The sequence below is a fragment of the Pomacea canaliculata genome, linkage group LG4 (assembly GCF_003073045.1).
Source record: "Pomacea canaliculata isolate SZHN2017 linkage group LG4, ASM307304v1, whole genome shotgun sequence".
In the NCBI taxonomy this organism is placed as follows: domain Eukaryota; kingdom Metazoa; phylum Mollusca; class Gastropoda; order Architaenioglossa; family Ampullariidae; genus Pomacea; species Pomacea canaliculata.
In genome coordinates, this window is record NC_037593.1 from 11343467 (window position 1) to 11358919 (window position 15453).

The 15453-nt window shown below is 42.4% G+C and overlaps 2 protein-coding genes across 2 annotated transcripts; both read right to left on the bottom strand.

Annotated features, from left to right (window-relative positions):
• Nucleotides 1-784: 784 nt before the first annotated feature.
• Nucleotides 785-5154, bottom strand: LOC112562437. Its single transcript, XM_025235711.1, has 3 exons — nucleotides 5030-5154; nucleotides 3331-4372; nucleotides 785-3083 (listed from the first exon to the last, which is right to left on the bottom strand). Exons 2-3 carry the CDS (start codon nucleotides 4310-4312, stop codon nucleotides 1765-1767), a joined length of 2301 nt encoding a protein of 766 aa, XP_025091496.1. The 5' UTR covers nucleotides 4313-4372; nucleotides 5030-5154; the 3' UTR covers nucleotides 785-1764.
• Nucleotides 5155-9447: 4293 nt separating this feature from the next.
• On the bottom strand, nucleotides 9448-13873 carry LOC112562438. The gene is made up of 3 exons (XM_025235712.1): nucleotides 13586-13873; nucleotides 12383-13416; nucleotides 9448-11526 (listed from the first exon to the last, which is right to left on the bottom strand). Exons 2-3 carry the CDS (start codon nucleotides 13362-13364, stop codon nucleotides 10220-10222), a joined length of 2289 nt encoding a protein of 762 aa, XP_025091497.1. The 5' UTR covers nucleotides 13365-13416; nucleotides 13586-13873; the 3' UTR covers nucleotides 9448-10219.
• Nucleotides 13874-15453: the final 1580 nt, after the last annotated feature.

Genomic DNA, 15453 nt, shown 5'->3' on the forward strand with positions numbered 1-15453 from the left:
GTGTGTAACTTTGCTTTGTGCTTTTTAGGCAGCCATGAACCCTAGGGCTTTGAGTATGTGTATAGGTATTAATATTTGTTTTTTTGATGAGCAGTTTGGATAGCCTGAAGTCAACTTTTTATGTTATGTGGAAATAATGTGCAAGTGCAATAAATAATGCAAGTGTAATAAAGTGTAATAAATAATGCGCAGGACACCAGCAGAGTTGATAAAGTGTAGGGTGAGGACAAGGTAAACCAGCGAGAAGGAGAGAAGGTGGGCGCCGCCCTCGCAAACCTTGGCCCCGACGAAAGGCTCCACCATCTTGTTCCCAATGACCTAAAGAAGAATCTAGCACACGACCTTTACCTTTTATGGGGATTATTCATGATTTGCATAAATTATAGTTGCAAAAAGTCTGTTCCTGATTCACAATTCTAAACATGTAATTAAATCGCACAGACAACCCTCCTCAGCACGGAAACTTGTCGCACCGCTCGTACGTTGTGTTTTCACCCCTCCCTCTCTCTTAACTGCAACCAGATGTTTAGGGGAGGGGTGTAGGTAGGAGGGAATAGGACATGATGAGACAGCAATGGTAAAGGTTAGCCAGTGGGGTACATTGTACCCTCTACATTAGGTCTCCCATATGGTGGTCTGTCCATGACCGCCGCCATTTTCACATCTTCAACGCTTGCTCTCTCCTGTGAACCACAACTTTGATATGAAAATGACTGATGATGTAAAGAAGGAAACCAGAGTATGGGTCTAAAGACCAGAGCTTTTCAAACAAAAAGCTAAAGAGAGATGGCGAGAAGGCAGTCCGGGTAGTTCCTGATAAACCTTTATTGAGATCGTTCCTTGCAAATACAAAAAAAAATCAGTTTAAAAATCAGTTACTTTACGAACACAAAATCAACACAGTACGCCTGGAAAATAAGAAATATGATCTTAAAAATGTCAGAACACGTACGTGGTTTGTATGAAAAGTAACGGGACTGTTGTCAAAGACAATTTATTTAAATTTCAAACAACATGGATTTCCTTTATAGTAAACACTCGATTCCAATACACTGTCCATCAAAGCAAATGCTTCTATGCACTGCTGACAGAATTCTACTGGAATCAGCTCCGTCAAGAGGGTTCACCTCCATCATGGCTTTCACGCATTCAAAATGTGTCCTTTGATGACCCCATTGAACTTTAGACAAATGAAAAATAGTCACAGAGAAAAGTCAGATGAATAGAGATATTGTTCGTGTACTGCGATTTTCTACACCAGGACCTGTGGCATGCTCGACAGTGGGGCCAGGTGCATTGTCGTGTAGAAAGCACCTCAGAAAAATCTTTTCAACAGTGAAGCACAGCGGAGAAACATGGACAAGTGCATTAGACTTGAAGTGGGAGGACTCTAAATAAATTATGTAGCTTGAAATTGAAATAAATTGTATGTGACACGAGTCCAGGTTGTGTGTTTGGGGTTTATTTTTTTATTTTTTTATTTTTTTTGTTGTTGTGCAGACTCACCTCATATAGTAAGATCAAGGATAGTTGTCCCTCGATTAATCTGTCCATTTCATACTTGATTAATTTGTTTGTTAAGTCATCAGACAGTGAAAGCACATGTCTGTAAAAATTTCCACTGATGCAAAAATATTAGCGATTGTAGCGAAATTATTTTTATTTCATATTACAAAACAAAAATAATTGTGATCATAATTCTTTTTAGTGGTTGATGTGATTAAATTACAAAGTCCAAAAGGTAAAACTAAACAGACGCGTATGTTAATACTTTGCTTCCCAATAAGTCATGATTGAAGGGAGGGAACTCTCGTATCTCTGTAAAAGTTGTTGTGCCTGTTCCAGAGCCTCCTCCCCTGTGGTGACCAGCACCGTGTTGGATAACCCCGCCGTCCACGACCGACGGAAGGAGGAGAGTTTGAAGTAGGGAGGGTTGTCGATGAGCACGTGAGGGATTCCCAGCAGCACGGACAGGATGTGGCCGTGTAGTCGGTCAGTGATCACCACGAGCCCACGCTGCAAGAACGACAACCCGTTAAAGGCTATCAGAAACGAAGTCTCCATGGGTGTTTTGCCCTTGTTTGTCTCCCATTTCAACCAGTCGCCGACATAAACACTGAGGTTAGTAGGTATCTCGGGTACTTTATACCCTGAAGACTCATCATCTGCTCTCTTAATCCACAAGATGTCGTGGCTAGGCGGCATGGTGCGCGGGACACGCCCCAGGATAAACGCCATGTCGGGCATCAGCATGAGTTTCGTCCCTGGAAAATGTTTCTGCGCCAGACCCAGCGACTGTCTGTCCCGCAAGAAGATGGTCAGGTTCTCCTTGTGAGAGTAAATCTCACGACACTTATTGAGATGAGCTTGATGTCCTTTGTGTAACCAGATGCTTTGAGAAAACAAAATAGTCGGAAAATCCGGAAAACGATTCAAGATTTTTTCCCGAGTGATGTCTGCGATTGAGTAGCCGACCAGGTTACCGCCACCTTGCAATAGAATAATAAGCGATGTTGAGTTGTATGTTTTGCTTATCACCCTTGCTTTTGTAAGGTTCTTGTCGTTACAGAGATCAGTAGAACAGCTGAAGACTATAGTCACGTTGAGCCGCTTCAACAAGGCCACCTGTCCCGCCGTGATGGCGGGGTCGCCTTTGTTCTCGTAAGTGGCGAAGTCCATCAGCATGGCGTGACGTCGACCACCTAGCAATGACGTCAGAACCCGCACGTGCAGGCGTTGCATCTCCCACACCAGGTCGTCGTTGGTGTGCAGGGTGGGAGCCAGGCGGTCCGTGTCGAAGGGATGGCGGGTGTAGTCCAGAGACAGGAACTCGGCCCACTGTGACAAGAGTGTGGCGTTGTGTGGTGGACCCGGCCAGTTGAGACCAAAGGGAGCTGACTGTGTCTCAGGTGTCAGCGGAAGTGACTGCTGGTCGTCGTCTGCCCCCAGGTAACCCAAGGTAAGGTGCAGAGGTCGCAATGTGTTTACAGATGTGAGAGACAAGCATAATGCCGCACTGATGAGGGCTGCAGCCAACACCTGACATCTTCCATTACTCGCGGTCATTTTTCGGTACACGTGACCTGTGAAACAGAGTTCATCTACAGTGATGAGGATTGGAAAAGGTTTTAACCACTTTGAACCATTGTCTGTAGTTGTTGATGTGTTGAGACTGAAGCTAACAGGATGGGTAAACGTTGTTCGTAGACATAGCCAACAAGTTTATATTTTGTTTAATTTTTTTCAAGTGTTGTTACGCTTCTACGTGCACTACTTATTTTATTTTTAGTCAAATGATTATAAGTAACGGTGTATGTACATATCTGTTACCTTTGATATTAGCACCAACAGGGCAGCATCGCCAGCTCTCTGCTTTGACTGCAGCTTTCCCTCTGACGTACACAGCGAGTCCCACACTCGCCACCGCCAGGCCCGCAGCGTTGACGCCTGATGCACTGCGTGACCCGCTGACGTACAGCAGCGCCACCACTAACATGCGCTTGATGACGTTGGCCATAGCGTGACTGACCACGTCCAGCACGCGCAGGATGACGCTCGTGCTGATCAGCGAGTACGTCACGTGAAACGCCCCCGACAGCAGCAGTGACGTCACAGCCAGATCGGTGCCAGGCGACAGCACGCGACGGATGGCCAGGGTAGATGATGACGCTATGATGAGGAAAGACACTCCGGCCGTCACACCAATGCGATTCCACCCCATCCACCTCAGGCTAACGTTTAGCTTACCAGAGTGCAGTCCCTTGATAGCCACGTTGCGGACAGCCAGTAGTACGTTAGATGCCATGGCCAGAATCACGCCAAAGGTTAGCGCCTTCTGCACATGCGTGACCTCATCAGAGATGAATACTAGCGCCCCGCCAACCACCAGAGGAAGGCTGACACACACGTGACAGTTGAGACCCTCACGTAGCCACATCCACTGCACTATCGCGGATACCATGGGTTCCGTCAGCTTGATGGCCAACGTGGAGGCCGCTTCCATTCTGGCCAGACTCCAGTTGGTCAGAAACGTTGACAGCACGTGCATCGTCATAGCAACGTAATAACAAAACTTGTCATCTTTTGTCGTCGTTTTCGTTACCTGTGCATCGTCCACGATGACCGACTTGTCCTGCGACACTTTGGTGACGAGACAGCAACACAGTAACTGCACCAACGACAGGACTGCAGCCGCACGCACGGGAGTGAGGACAAGAGTCAGCGCACTGACCTCCGTGAGGAAGACCTTAGCAGTGTGGTGACAGGCGTACGACGACACTGTCCAGGCGATGAAAGCTATCAGAAGATTCATGATGCTGAAGAAATAAGACCAGTCCTCAACGAAAATTTTGATGTCGCTTTTACTAAAGACCTGTAAGTTAAGGAAACGAGAAAATCACAGTCGATGAATGTTGTTGGAAACACGCACGCACTCTCGCAAACACACTTTCTATTCACTATGTGCAACAATCAAAAATATCTACGAAAAGAATACATTCATAGAAAATTTGTAAGTGCAATTTCATATTTTTGTTTAGGTCTTTTAATGTTACAGAACCGTACACAAATAACCACCAGTTTGACCACAGATATCTACAGAGTGTTAGACTTGAGAGCTGACTTCACTGACTATGCTCTTGGCAAATGCTGAATAGACAAATCAAAACTAGTCGTCCTTTCACTTCCCTTCAAGCTTCAAACAATGTAGGCGTAAAACGTGGAGATAAAATGGTTGACAAAGCACAATAGCGTTGCAGGCAGAACTAAGAAAGGTCGTGGGGAGAACGCACACAAAAACCAGACTTAGAATTCGACTAATACAGTTCAAGAATAATCAAACTATAAATAACAGACGTTCTGTACTTTTACCTAGTCATTAGATTCAAATAGTTTATCGGAAACCGCTGTCTGCATCAGGAGATCAGGTAAGTGTTCCGTTGTTCCGTTATTCGATCTTCTGCAGTCGTTTATCTTTTTTTTTCGAAGAAATCTACAGCTAGTAATAAATGTACCTGAGCTGTAAACTCACCCGAATATTAGACAGCGATACGCAGTCGTGTAGAACGCTTAAACTCTGGGGCTGAATTCTGCGAACACCATAGCAGACGTCGCAAAGATTCTGCTGTCCGCCATTACAACGATAAATGACGTCAAAGATTGGCGGGAACTGTGATGACGTATTTTTTCATGGAATGACCTCGCGTGATTCTTGTTCCTTGTTGTCGCTGTATAATTCTTGGTTTCGTATGACAACAACAACAACAACAACAACAACAGCAATAATAATAATAATAATAATAATAATAACAACAACAACAACAACAACAACAATAAAATAAAATAATAATGCAAAATTCGTTCTCACACTGCCAAGGAGCATGCTCGTAGCGCTTAAGAACTAGAACGAGACATGAACAGAATACGAGGGACAGGAAAACAAATAACATAGCTACTATAAAAAAAAACTATAAAAAAAAATAAACAATCCATTAACCAATCCATTCTGCTCCTAGCATCACTTTACTGTCCATACACATACACAGAATTCACAGGGTTCCCAGGGACAGGGATGGTGCCAAGTAAGGACCTTATAAGGACCTTTCATGCATTCGTAAGGACCTAAGTGACAGTCATCAATGCTTAAGTTTTTCTCTTGTATGGTCGGAATGATGTATTATTTATGAATCTGTGGTCTTCTCTATGTTCTCAAATACATGTATTTCTAGTAATAAATAATCAAAGAGTTAATTTTGATGCCTGTCTGCCATATTTAGATTAGATAACTTAAAAAGTGTCCTTAGCGCGCTGATAACATACACCGTTAATGTTCCAAGTTTTCTAGAAATCTAAGTAATAATAATTGCAAAACCTGAAAGCCATTCTTTGGTGTAAAACAAAAGTCAGTTTATGTCTCTCTCTCGCACACACACTCTAACGGGAAGAGAGAGAGAGAAATAGAGCTATGCACAGTAGTACTAGAAGATCAAGGTTCAAGAAAGAGTAAGTTTCTAAAGACCTTTTGAAAAAGGAACATTTTTTTGCGAATAGCGAAGGGCAACTAGTGTTGTACAGATGTGTAGACCAAACATTTTCTTGTGACTACAAGGAATGCCAAGGCTTGCAGGATCAGATGAGGAATGAAAAGAGTGTGATCCTAATGCTAAACAAAAGATGGAATGAGTCGAAACTGTCAAGCATTACAGCCCATTTATTTTTGTTAACATTGAGATATTATTTAAGCATTGTTATTATACATACATGTAACACGTGCAAACATATACATAAACAGCATGATATACTAATACACATAAGATTAAGATTACAAAATGACAAAGCAATCCATCTACTATAAGCAAAAGTTTCATTGACGAAGTTCAATTCTTTGTCACCCCTACAGTTTTACCAATACTAAACAATACAATTTCTTTACATAACCTAATTTTCTCTAAATAGTTCTGGTTTTTTTTTTTAACATATTCCACAGCATACATGTACAGAATTGTGCAGGCTTATTTAAAACTGAAATAAACATTAATTCTGACTGTCGAAATTCAACACCTTTTAATTTCTTCCTGTAATCTATCAATGTCTGACTGAATCTTTGTTATCTCCTTCTTCTTGTCTTTGGCTAACAAACGCATGTTGTTAGATCTTTCAATAAGTGAAAAACTTTTTTGCTCTTCAGCCTGGAAACTATGTCTGTCAGCCAGTTCCAGCAGGTGTCGTTCTTCGGCACTGGTGGTCTTTAGCCTTTTTGTGAGTATTACCAGCTCATCTCCTAATCTCTTTCTGTGGACCTGCTTTTCTTCTGTTTCCTTCTGCTGCTTCTGCTCAGAGAGGTAACGTTGATACCTGCCATAGGCACTAGAAGCGGATATCATCAGTGGTTTGGAGATCTCAACATTTTCCACCCCTCCCACACTGTGAATATGATCAAGAATTACTCTGCGTGCTTTTAGTGCAGTCTGGCAAAGATTGTCAGCTACTGTTTCTTTGTTGAATGAAAATCCTCTTTCCACTGTAGCTTGACCATGAGAGAGTAGGAGTAATTGTCTGACAACAGACCATAACACCTGAAACTCTGCTTTTCCAGCAAGGGCATCATAAAACCAACTATCCAGTCTTTGTGTCATAGGGTCAAAAGCCTTACTACCACACTCACCTGCAGAACTGTCAAGAAAATTACGGAACTCTGACAATACCTTGTCACAAGTCACATCATCAAACCTTTTCACACCTTGGCAATACAACAAAACCTTTTTCATTTTTTGTATTGATTTGTCTTTTTCCCCCCATGGTCTTTGGGTTTAAGAAAGTTATGTTTCTCACTAGGGGGTACAGGTAGTCCTCGGGTTACGACGGTCTCGAGTTACGTCGTTTCGTGGTTACGACGCTCATTCCGACTTGCGAGGTCAGTGCATCAAAGAAAAGGAAGGCCATCACCATGGAGGTGAAAGTGGATATCATAAGGCAATCTGAGAAGGGGAAACAGCAACAGAAATTAGCAGGTCATTAGGACTTAGTCGTTCGACTGTCGCTACGATTATCAAGGATAAAGATCGCATCCTTGAACACGTGACAGGATCTGCTCCTATGAAAGCGACAGTGACAACAAAGTGTACTGTACTGCACAATGTTTTACTGTACTTATGTTTATTGATAATTATGTAGGGTACTGTGTTAGGATACGTGTTTGGATAGGCTAAGTGTTTGCAGTACTGTACTGTTATTATGGTACAGTACTGTATGAACGTATGATCCGACTTACGTCGAAATTCGGTTTACGACGCCGCGTTAAGAACGGATCCCCGTCGTAAGTCGAGGACTACCTGTACTTCAATGGAGATTTATCCTGCAATTTTAGAACAACTGCTTTCAAAAAAATCTCTGCATTCAGCTCTGAAGGCCATGACAGTTCCATCGTTTACTGATGACTGTTTCTTAGCTACAGCCAGTAGTCTATCAACCCTGAAGCCAAGTTCTATCATGCTCAGATTGACATGGTTAGAACTGTTGCATATATCAACCTGCACAAGTTGGAGGGCAGTTTCACATTTATTAAGTACATTTGACTTGACAAATTTGCGCATCAGATTTTTCATAATGTCATGTAAGTCTAAACAAAGGAAAGGAAGAAGAGGCTGATCAGTTTGGTATTTTCTCAAAAAAGGTTCAAGTATACTGGCAATTAAACTAAAGAAAGCCAGACGACATGTCGTGAAAGCAAAGGGGTAGATAAGACTCCAGCTTTTACAATATCAAAAGATTTGTTCTTTGGCAATGCTATTTTTTTCTCCATTGGAGCTTTGACAAATGTTTCCAAGTCTGGAAGCATAACAATTGCTTTTTCAGCAACAGAATTGTTTTCAAGCCATCGGTGAGCACAGAACTTGGCTGGAAAAGATGTGGAACCAGTTACTTTTATATAATCTTCTCTTCTGGCTGGGCTGTCTCTGAACAAGATATAAGCAGCGGGCTGTGGATGTTCTCGATGACGAAAGTAATCAGTTACACAAAAGCGAGCGTCTTTCAGAAATACTTTTATTTGCCTTTTATGTCTTTCGGTAACCATGTGCTTTTTCAGAACACTTTCGCCCATTGACGAAAGATTCAGAGATATTTTGCAGGCAGCACATCGTGCCAAATGTTTATCGCTCGAGTCTTTTATTAACCAATCTTTATACTTGTCTTCCTTTAGCCACTTCTCCTGAAAAGAGCACTTCCCCGGCATCTTTCAAATTGTTAAGCAGACAAAGAAATGTGGTCGAAACGACGAGAGTGAACTCGCGAAAGGCCGAAACGGACGTTCCCGCCGCGAGCGAGACTGGGTAGTCATGTGATTAAAATAGCAATGCGGCGAAAAATCGTCGGTATTTTGCGCCAAAGTCGACTCCGAAAATAAATTTGTGGTAATATTTTATCGACATAAGGACTTGTAAGGGTCACAGAAAAAATGTAAGTACCTGTGTGAGAATTTGTAAGGACCGCATGGCAAATATAAGGACTTGTAAGGACCTTGTAAGGACCTGGGAACCATGCAGGAGCTAAAGACTGATATGAAAATGAATGATGAAAGAACGAAACCAGAGTATGGGTCTAAAGACCAGAACATTTCAAACAAAAAGCTAAAGAGAGATGACAAGAAGGCAGTCCGAGTAGTTCCTAATAAACCTTTATTGAGATCGTTCCTTGCAAATAAAAAAAATAAGTTTAAAAATCAGTTACTTTACGAACACAAAATCAACACAGTACGCGTGGAAAATAAGAAATATGATCTTAAAAATGTCAGAACACGTACTTGGTTTGTATGAAAAGTAACGGGACTGTTGTCAAAGACAATTTATTTCAAATTCCAAACAACACGGATTTCCTTTCATAGTAAACACTCGATTCCAATGTCCATCAAAGCAAATGCTTCTATGCACTGCTGACAGAATTCTACTGGGATCAGCTCCGTCAAGAGGGTTCACCTCCATCATGGCTTTCAAGCATTCAAAATGTGTCCTTTGATGACCCCATTGAACTTTAGAAAAATGAAAAATAGTCACAGACAAAAGTCAGATGAATAGAGATATAGTTCATGTACTGCGATTTTCTACACCAGGACCTGTGGCATGCTCGGCAGTGGGACCAGGTGCATTGTCGTGTAGAAAGAACCTCAGAAAAATCTTTTCAACAGTGAAGCACAGCGGAGAAACATGGACAAGTGCATTAGACTTGAAGTGGGAGGACTCTAAAGAAATTATGTAGCTTGGAATTGAAATAAATTGTATGTGACTCAAGTCCAGGTTGTGTGTTTGGGGTTTATTTTTTTATTTTTTTATTTTTTTTTGTTGTGTGTTTGGGTTTGTTTGTTTTTGTTTTGTTTTGTTTTGTTTTGTTTTGTTTTGTTTTGTTTTGTTTTGTTTGTTTTGTTTTGTTTTGTTTTGTTTTGTTTTGTTTTGTTTTTTTGCAGACACACCTCATATAGTAAGATCAAGGATAGTTGTCCCTCGATTAATCTGCCCATTTCATACTTGATTAATTTGTTTGTTAAGTCATCAGACAGTGACAGCACATGTCTGTTAAAATTTCCACTGATGCAAAAATATTAGCGACTGTAACGAAATTATTTTTGTTTCATATTACAACACAAAAATAATTGTGATCATAATTCTTTTTAGTGGCTGATGTGATTAAATTACAAAGTCCAAAAGGTAAAGCTAAATAGACGCGTATGTTAATAATAAGTCATAATTGAAGGGAGGGAACTCTCGTATCTCTGTAAAAGTTGTTGTGCCTGTTCCAGAGCCTCCTCCCCTGTGGTGACCAGCACCGTGTTGGATAACCCCGCCGTCCACGACCGACGGAAAGAGGAGAGTTTGAAGTAGGGAGGGTTGTCGATGAGCACGTGAGGGATTCCCAGCAGCACGGACAGGATGTGGCCGTGTAGTCGGTCAGTGATCACCACGCGCCCACGCTGCAAGAACGACAACCCGTTGAAGGCTATCAGAAACGAAGTCTCCATGGGTGTTTTGCCCTTGTTTGTCTTCCATTTCAACCAGTCGCCGACATAAACACTGAGGTTAGTAGGTATCTCGGGTACTTTATACCCTGAAGACTCGTTATCACTTCTCTTAATCCACACGATGTCGAGGGTGGGTGGCATAGTGCGCGGGACACACCCCAGGCCAAACGCCATGTCGGGCATCAGCATGAGTTTTGTCCCTGGAAAATGTTTCTGCGCCAGACCCAGCGACTGTCTGTCCCGCAAGAAGATGGTCAGGTTCTCCTTGTGAGAGTAAATCTCACGACACTTATTGAGATGAGCTTGATTTCCTTTGTGTAACCAGATGCTTTGGGAAAACAAAAGAGTCGGAAAATCCGGAAAACGATTCAAGATTTTTTCCCGAATGATGTCTGCGATTGAGTAGCCGACCAGGTTACCGCCACCTTGCAATAGAATAATAAGCGATGTTGAGTTGTAACCGTTACTTATCTCCCTTGCTTTTTTTAGGTTGTCATCGTTACAGCGTCCAGTAGAACAGCTGAAGACTATAGTCACGTTGAGCCGCTTCAACAAGGCCACCTGTCCCCCCGTGATGGCGGGGTCGCCTTTGTTCTCGTAAGTGGCGAAGTCCATCAGCATGGCGTGACGTCGACCACCTAGCAATGACGTCAGAACCCGCACGTGCAGGCGTTGTATCTCCCACACCACCTCGTCGTTGGTGTGCAGGGTGGGAGCCAGGCGGTCCGTGTCGAAGGGATGCTGGGTGTAGTCCAGAGACAGGAACTCGGCCCACTGTGACAAGAGTGTGGCGTTGTGTGGTGGACGTGGCCAGTTGAGACCAAAGGGAGCTGACTGTGTCTCAGGTGTCAGCGGAAGTGACTGCTGGTCGTCGTCTGCCCCCAGGTAACCCAAGGTAAGGTGCAGTGGACGCAATGTGTTTATAGATGTGAGAGACAAGCATAATGCCGCACTGATGAGGGCTGCAGCCAACACCTGACATCTTCCATTACTCGCGGTCAATTTTCGGTACACGTGACCTGTGAAACAGAGTTCATCTACAGTGATGAGGATGTTCATTTTGGGTACGTAACATAGTTTTTTTTCTTTATTATATAAGTTACTGTAATGGTGTCGTTTTACACGATCTTTCAACAGTTGTAGTTACTAGTACCTCTGAAGTATTACTTATGGATTCCGGGAGTCAACCCAAACTAGCAGAGAAATTAACCACAGTTGCTGAGCAGATGAGTAAGTCTTGTTACTAAGTAACCCACCTCTTATTTCCGTAGAAACTGTAAGAATACGTATGCTCTGTTGGCTTAAAAGCAAAACAGTAACACTAATACTAAAACAAATAAATTTAAAAGCAATACCAACATGCCAAAAGTCAAATTTATTAACTAAAACAAAAGTTTTCTTAAAGCAAGTATTAAATGATAAATGTACTAATTTATTTTAACAAGAGACAAAATGGCCAAAGGATAAAGACAACATACGCATTTTAACATTAGTTTCTCTATTTATGACTTTAGTTACTTATTGATTATTAATTCAATAAGAACTTTATAAAATATTTTTTCAAAATACTGTGCCCGACATTTTTTTTGAGCTAAATAAGTTTCGGCAAAGAAATTCAATAAATTACCGGCTATCAAAACGACCTGTCGGTCTACACTCCGATTCGACAAGGTTTTAACCAGTTTTAACCATTGTCTGTAGTTGTTGATGTGTTGAGACTACGGCTAACACGATGAGTAAACGTGGTTCATAAACATAACCCATAAGTTTATTTTTTGTTTAATGCTTTCAAGTGTTGTTACTCTTTTACGTGGACTACTTATTTTATTTTTAGTCAAATGATTATAAGTAACGGTGTATGTACATATCTGTTACCTTTGATATTAGCACCAACAGGGCAGCATCGCCAGCTCTCTGGTTTGACTGCAGCTTTCCCTCTGACGTACACAGCGAGTCCCACACTCGCCACCGCCAGGCCCGCAGCGTTGACGCCTGATGCACTGCGTGACCCGCTGACGTACAGCAGCGCCACCACCAACATGCGCTTGATGACGTTGGCCATGGCGTGACTGACCACGTCCAGCGCGTGCAGGATGACGCTCGTGCTGATCAGCGAGTACGTCACGTGAAACGCCCCCGACAGCAGCAGTGACGTCACGGCCAGGCTGGTGCCAGGCGACAGCACGCGACGGATGGCCAGTGTAGATGATGACGCCATGATGACGAAATACACTCCGGCCGTCATACCCATGCGATTCCACCCCATCCACCTCAGGCTAACGTTTAGCTTACCAGAGTGCAGTCCCTTGATAGCCACGTTGCGGACAGCCAGTAGTACGTTAGATGCCATGGCCAGCATCACGCCAGAGGTCACCGCCTGCTGCACAAGCGTGACGTCATCGGAGACGAAAACCAACGCGCCGCCAACCACCAGAGGAAGGCTGACGCACATGTGACAGTTGAGACCCTCACGTAACCACATCCACTGCACTATCGCGGACACCATTGGTTCCGTCAGCTTGATGGCCAACGTGGAGGCCGCTTCCATTCTGGCCAGACTCCAGTTGGTCAGAAACGTCGACAGCACGTGCATCGTCATAGCAACGTAATAACAAGCCTTGTAATCTTTTGTCGTCGTTTTCGTTTTCTTTGCATCGTCCACGATGACCGACTTGTCCTGCGACACTTTGGTGACGAGACAGCAACACAGTAACTGCACCAACGACAGGACTGCAGCCGCACTCACGGGAGTGAGGACAAGAGTCAGCGCACTGACCTCCGTGAGGAAGACCTTGGCAGTGTGGTGACAGGAGTACGACGACACTGTCCAGGCGATGAAAGGCTTGAGAAGACTCATGATGCTGAAGAAAAGATGATCCGAAAAAATTTATGGTGCCTTCGGTAAAGACCTGCAAGTTTAAAAAGTTGATAAGTATTGGTGAAAACGCGAGCGTAAAAACAACTAAAAAATATCTGTATATATGGAGCGGATTGTGATTTAACCTCCCAGCAAGTAAACCTTATTTCTGTACCTGCTGTTCCTGCAATGGCGGTGGTCATCTGTAGGGCGGAACTTACCTGTTAGGACGGGTGTTCACCCGCTTGGTGAATTCTGCTTTGCAATGGTACTACGAGCCGACATCGAAGGATCAGGAAAGAACACAAACCAGTTATCCCTATGGGAACCTTTTCGATGCCTGTTGTTTAAACTTTCTCAGTCACAAGGACCAGTAGTCAACGCTTCCACGGCCTGTATTCATAAGAAAATCAACATTAAGTGACTTTGCTTTAAGCATGGTGTCTGTCCTATAAGACTTTCCATTACGACACCTGCCATGACGTAACAGGTGTACCTCCCAAACTCCAGCCTGACAAAGTCCAGGGCGGATCGTCCTAGGCGGCAAGACGCCAGGGTTTATTTTCTTAAACGAAATGCTTATGTCCCGCTCTTCGCTCGACTGAGTAAGCAAAGAAACTATTGTCGAGATCGCAATTAAAAAAATATTTTTTACTGTACAATTTTATGTGTATATGAATGTGACAATACAGTTGAATTGTGAATGATTGTAAAGATTTAATTATATAGCTGTGTGTGACAAGGTTCTCGTCCTCTTGCTAGAGCCAGTCGCTTGTTTCTGTCTCTCTGCTGTTTGCTATGAACGGAAAGATACATGACAAGAATATATTCCCTCAAAATTTTGCATTGTAATTTAACATTTTCGCTTCCGAAAATAATATTTTATATGTGTCTCTGGAAATATTCATACATTAGCAGCAGTGTGACTAGTTTAAAGACATGAAGCTTACCTGTATTCACACGTTAACATCAAAGCCAAATTTGTTGTGTTGAACTAAAATGCATCAAAAATGCCCAAATGTTTGCACGTGAGAAAAGGGAAATTACAAACGGAGTCTCGGCACTTGGCAAGTACTGAATAACGAACTAAAAACAGTCACACACTTGGTGTTCAAGACAGGTCCTCCTGTGTTAACTCGGAATTTCGTTGGACACAGAGGAATTGGTTTTGTAAACCTACAGCTCTGTCAGAAACAAAGCAAACAGCAAAATAAACAATTGCATAAGATCGGGGAAAACTTAAATACCATGTCGTGAATTATTTCTAATTTCACATGTTAGTTCAGTTATAAAACAGTAATGGCTGCAATCTCTTTTTTTTTAATCACTAGTACTATAGAGACAGTTAAGGCGGCAGGATCACCCAGAATGGTTGAAAAAAAATTTTTTTTCAATGACAGTAATTTAAGATGTGTCATTTTATTCGCAAATCTTTTCTTTTTCAGAGGGCAAGTTAAACTTTTGCCACAGCTATGTAGTTTTTTTAGATAATTGCATCTACACAGGGTAGGGGTGGCATGTCAGAATGCTCCAAAATGGTGGAAAATAACATTCAGTCACCTGCAACATGACACACAAATAATAACCGCTTTCAATATAACTTCTAAATATTAATTACTCCCTACTTCCGTGCACTTCAGCCAAGTTGAAAGCATGGCTTTGTGATTGCTTTTAGTGACATTTTAATTACACTTTGGACCGATTATTGTGGCTACAGTTGTGTGACACTGTAACTATGGCTAATGATCGTAAGTACGGACCTTCAAAGCCTAAAAAACGCAAATTTTGTGGTAACCGGTACTCAAAAGAAAAAGCAACAGTGGGAAAAAGCATACGAAGCGCTTTCAGCAACATTTGTTATATAGGCAATTCAACTGTCAGTTCAGAAAGTTATTGTGAACAGGTGGACACGCCCACTAGATCAGAACAGAAATTACAAGATCTGTACGAGTTGGTGTTTGACTGTAGTTCAGAGGGGGAATATGAAGAAGCAGATTGTGAAAATGACACTTCTGAAAGTGAAGAAGATAGCACAACTCTGGATATTGTTGTTGAAAATCCAAAAGGAAATAGAATAATAGATGTAGCA

Excerpts from the sequence above, each read along its gene's own strand:
- LOC112562437 (XM_025235711.1), bottom strand. The coding sequence starts at position 4,312 with ATGAATCTTCTGATAGCTTTCATCGCCTGGACAGTGTCGTCGTACGCC. Across the intron at positions 3,084-3,330 it reads TGTTGGTGCTAATATCAAAG|GTCACGTGTACCGAAAAATG; the intron begins GTAACAGATATG and ends TCTGTTTCACAG.
- LOC112562438 (XM_025235712.1), bottom strand. The coding sequence starts at position 13,364 with ATGAGTCTTCTCAAGCCTTTCATCGCCTGGACAGTGTCGTCGTACTCC. Across the intron at positions 11,527-12,382 it reads TGTTGGTGCTAATATCAAAG|GTCACGTGTACCGAAAATTG; the intron begins GTAACAGATATG and ends TCTGTTTCACAG.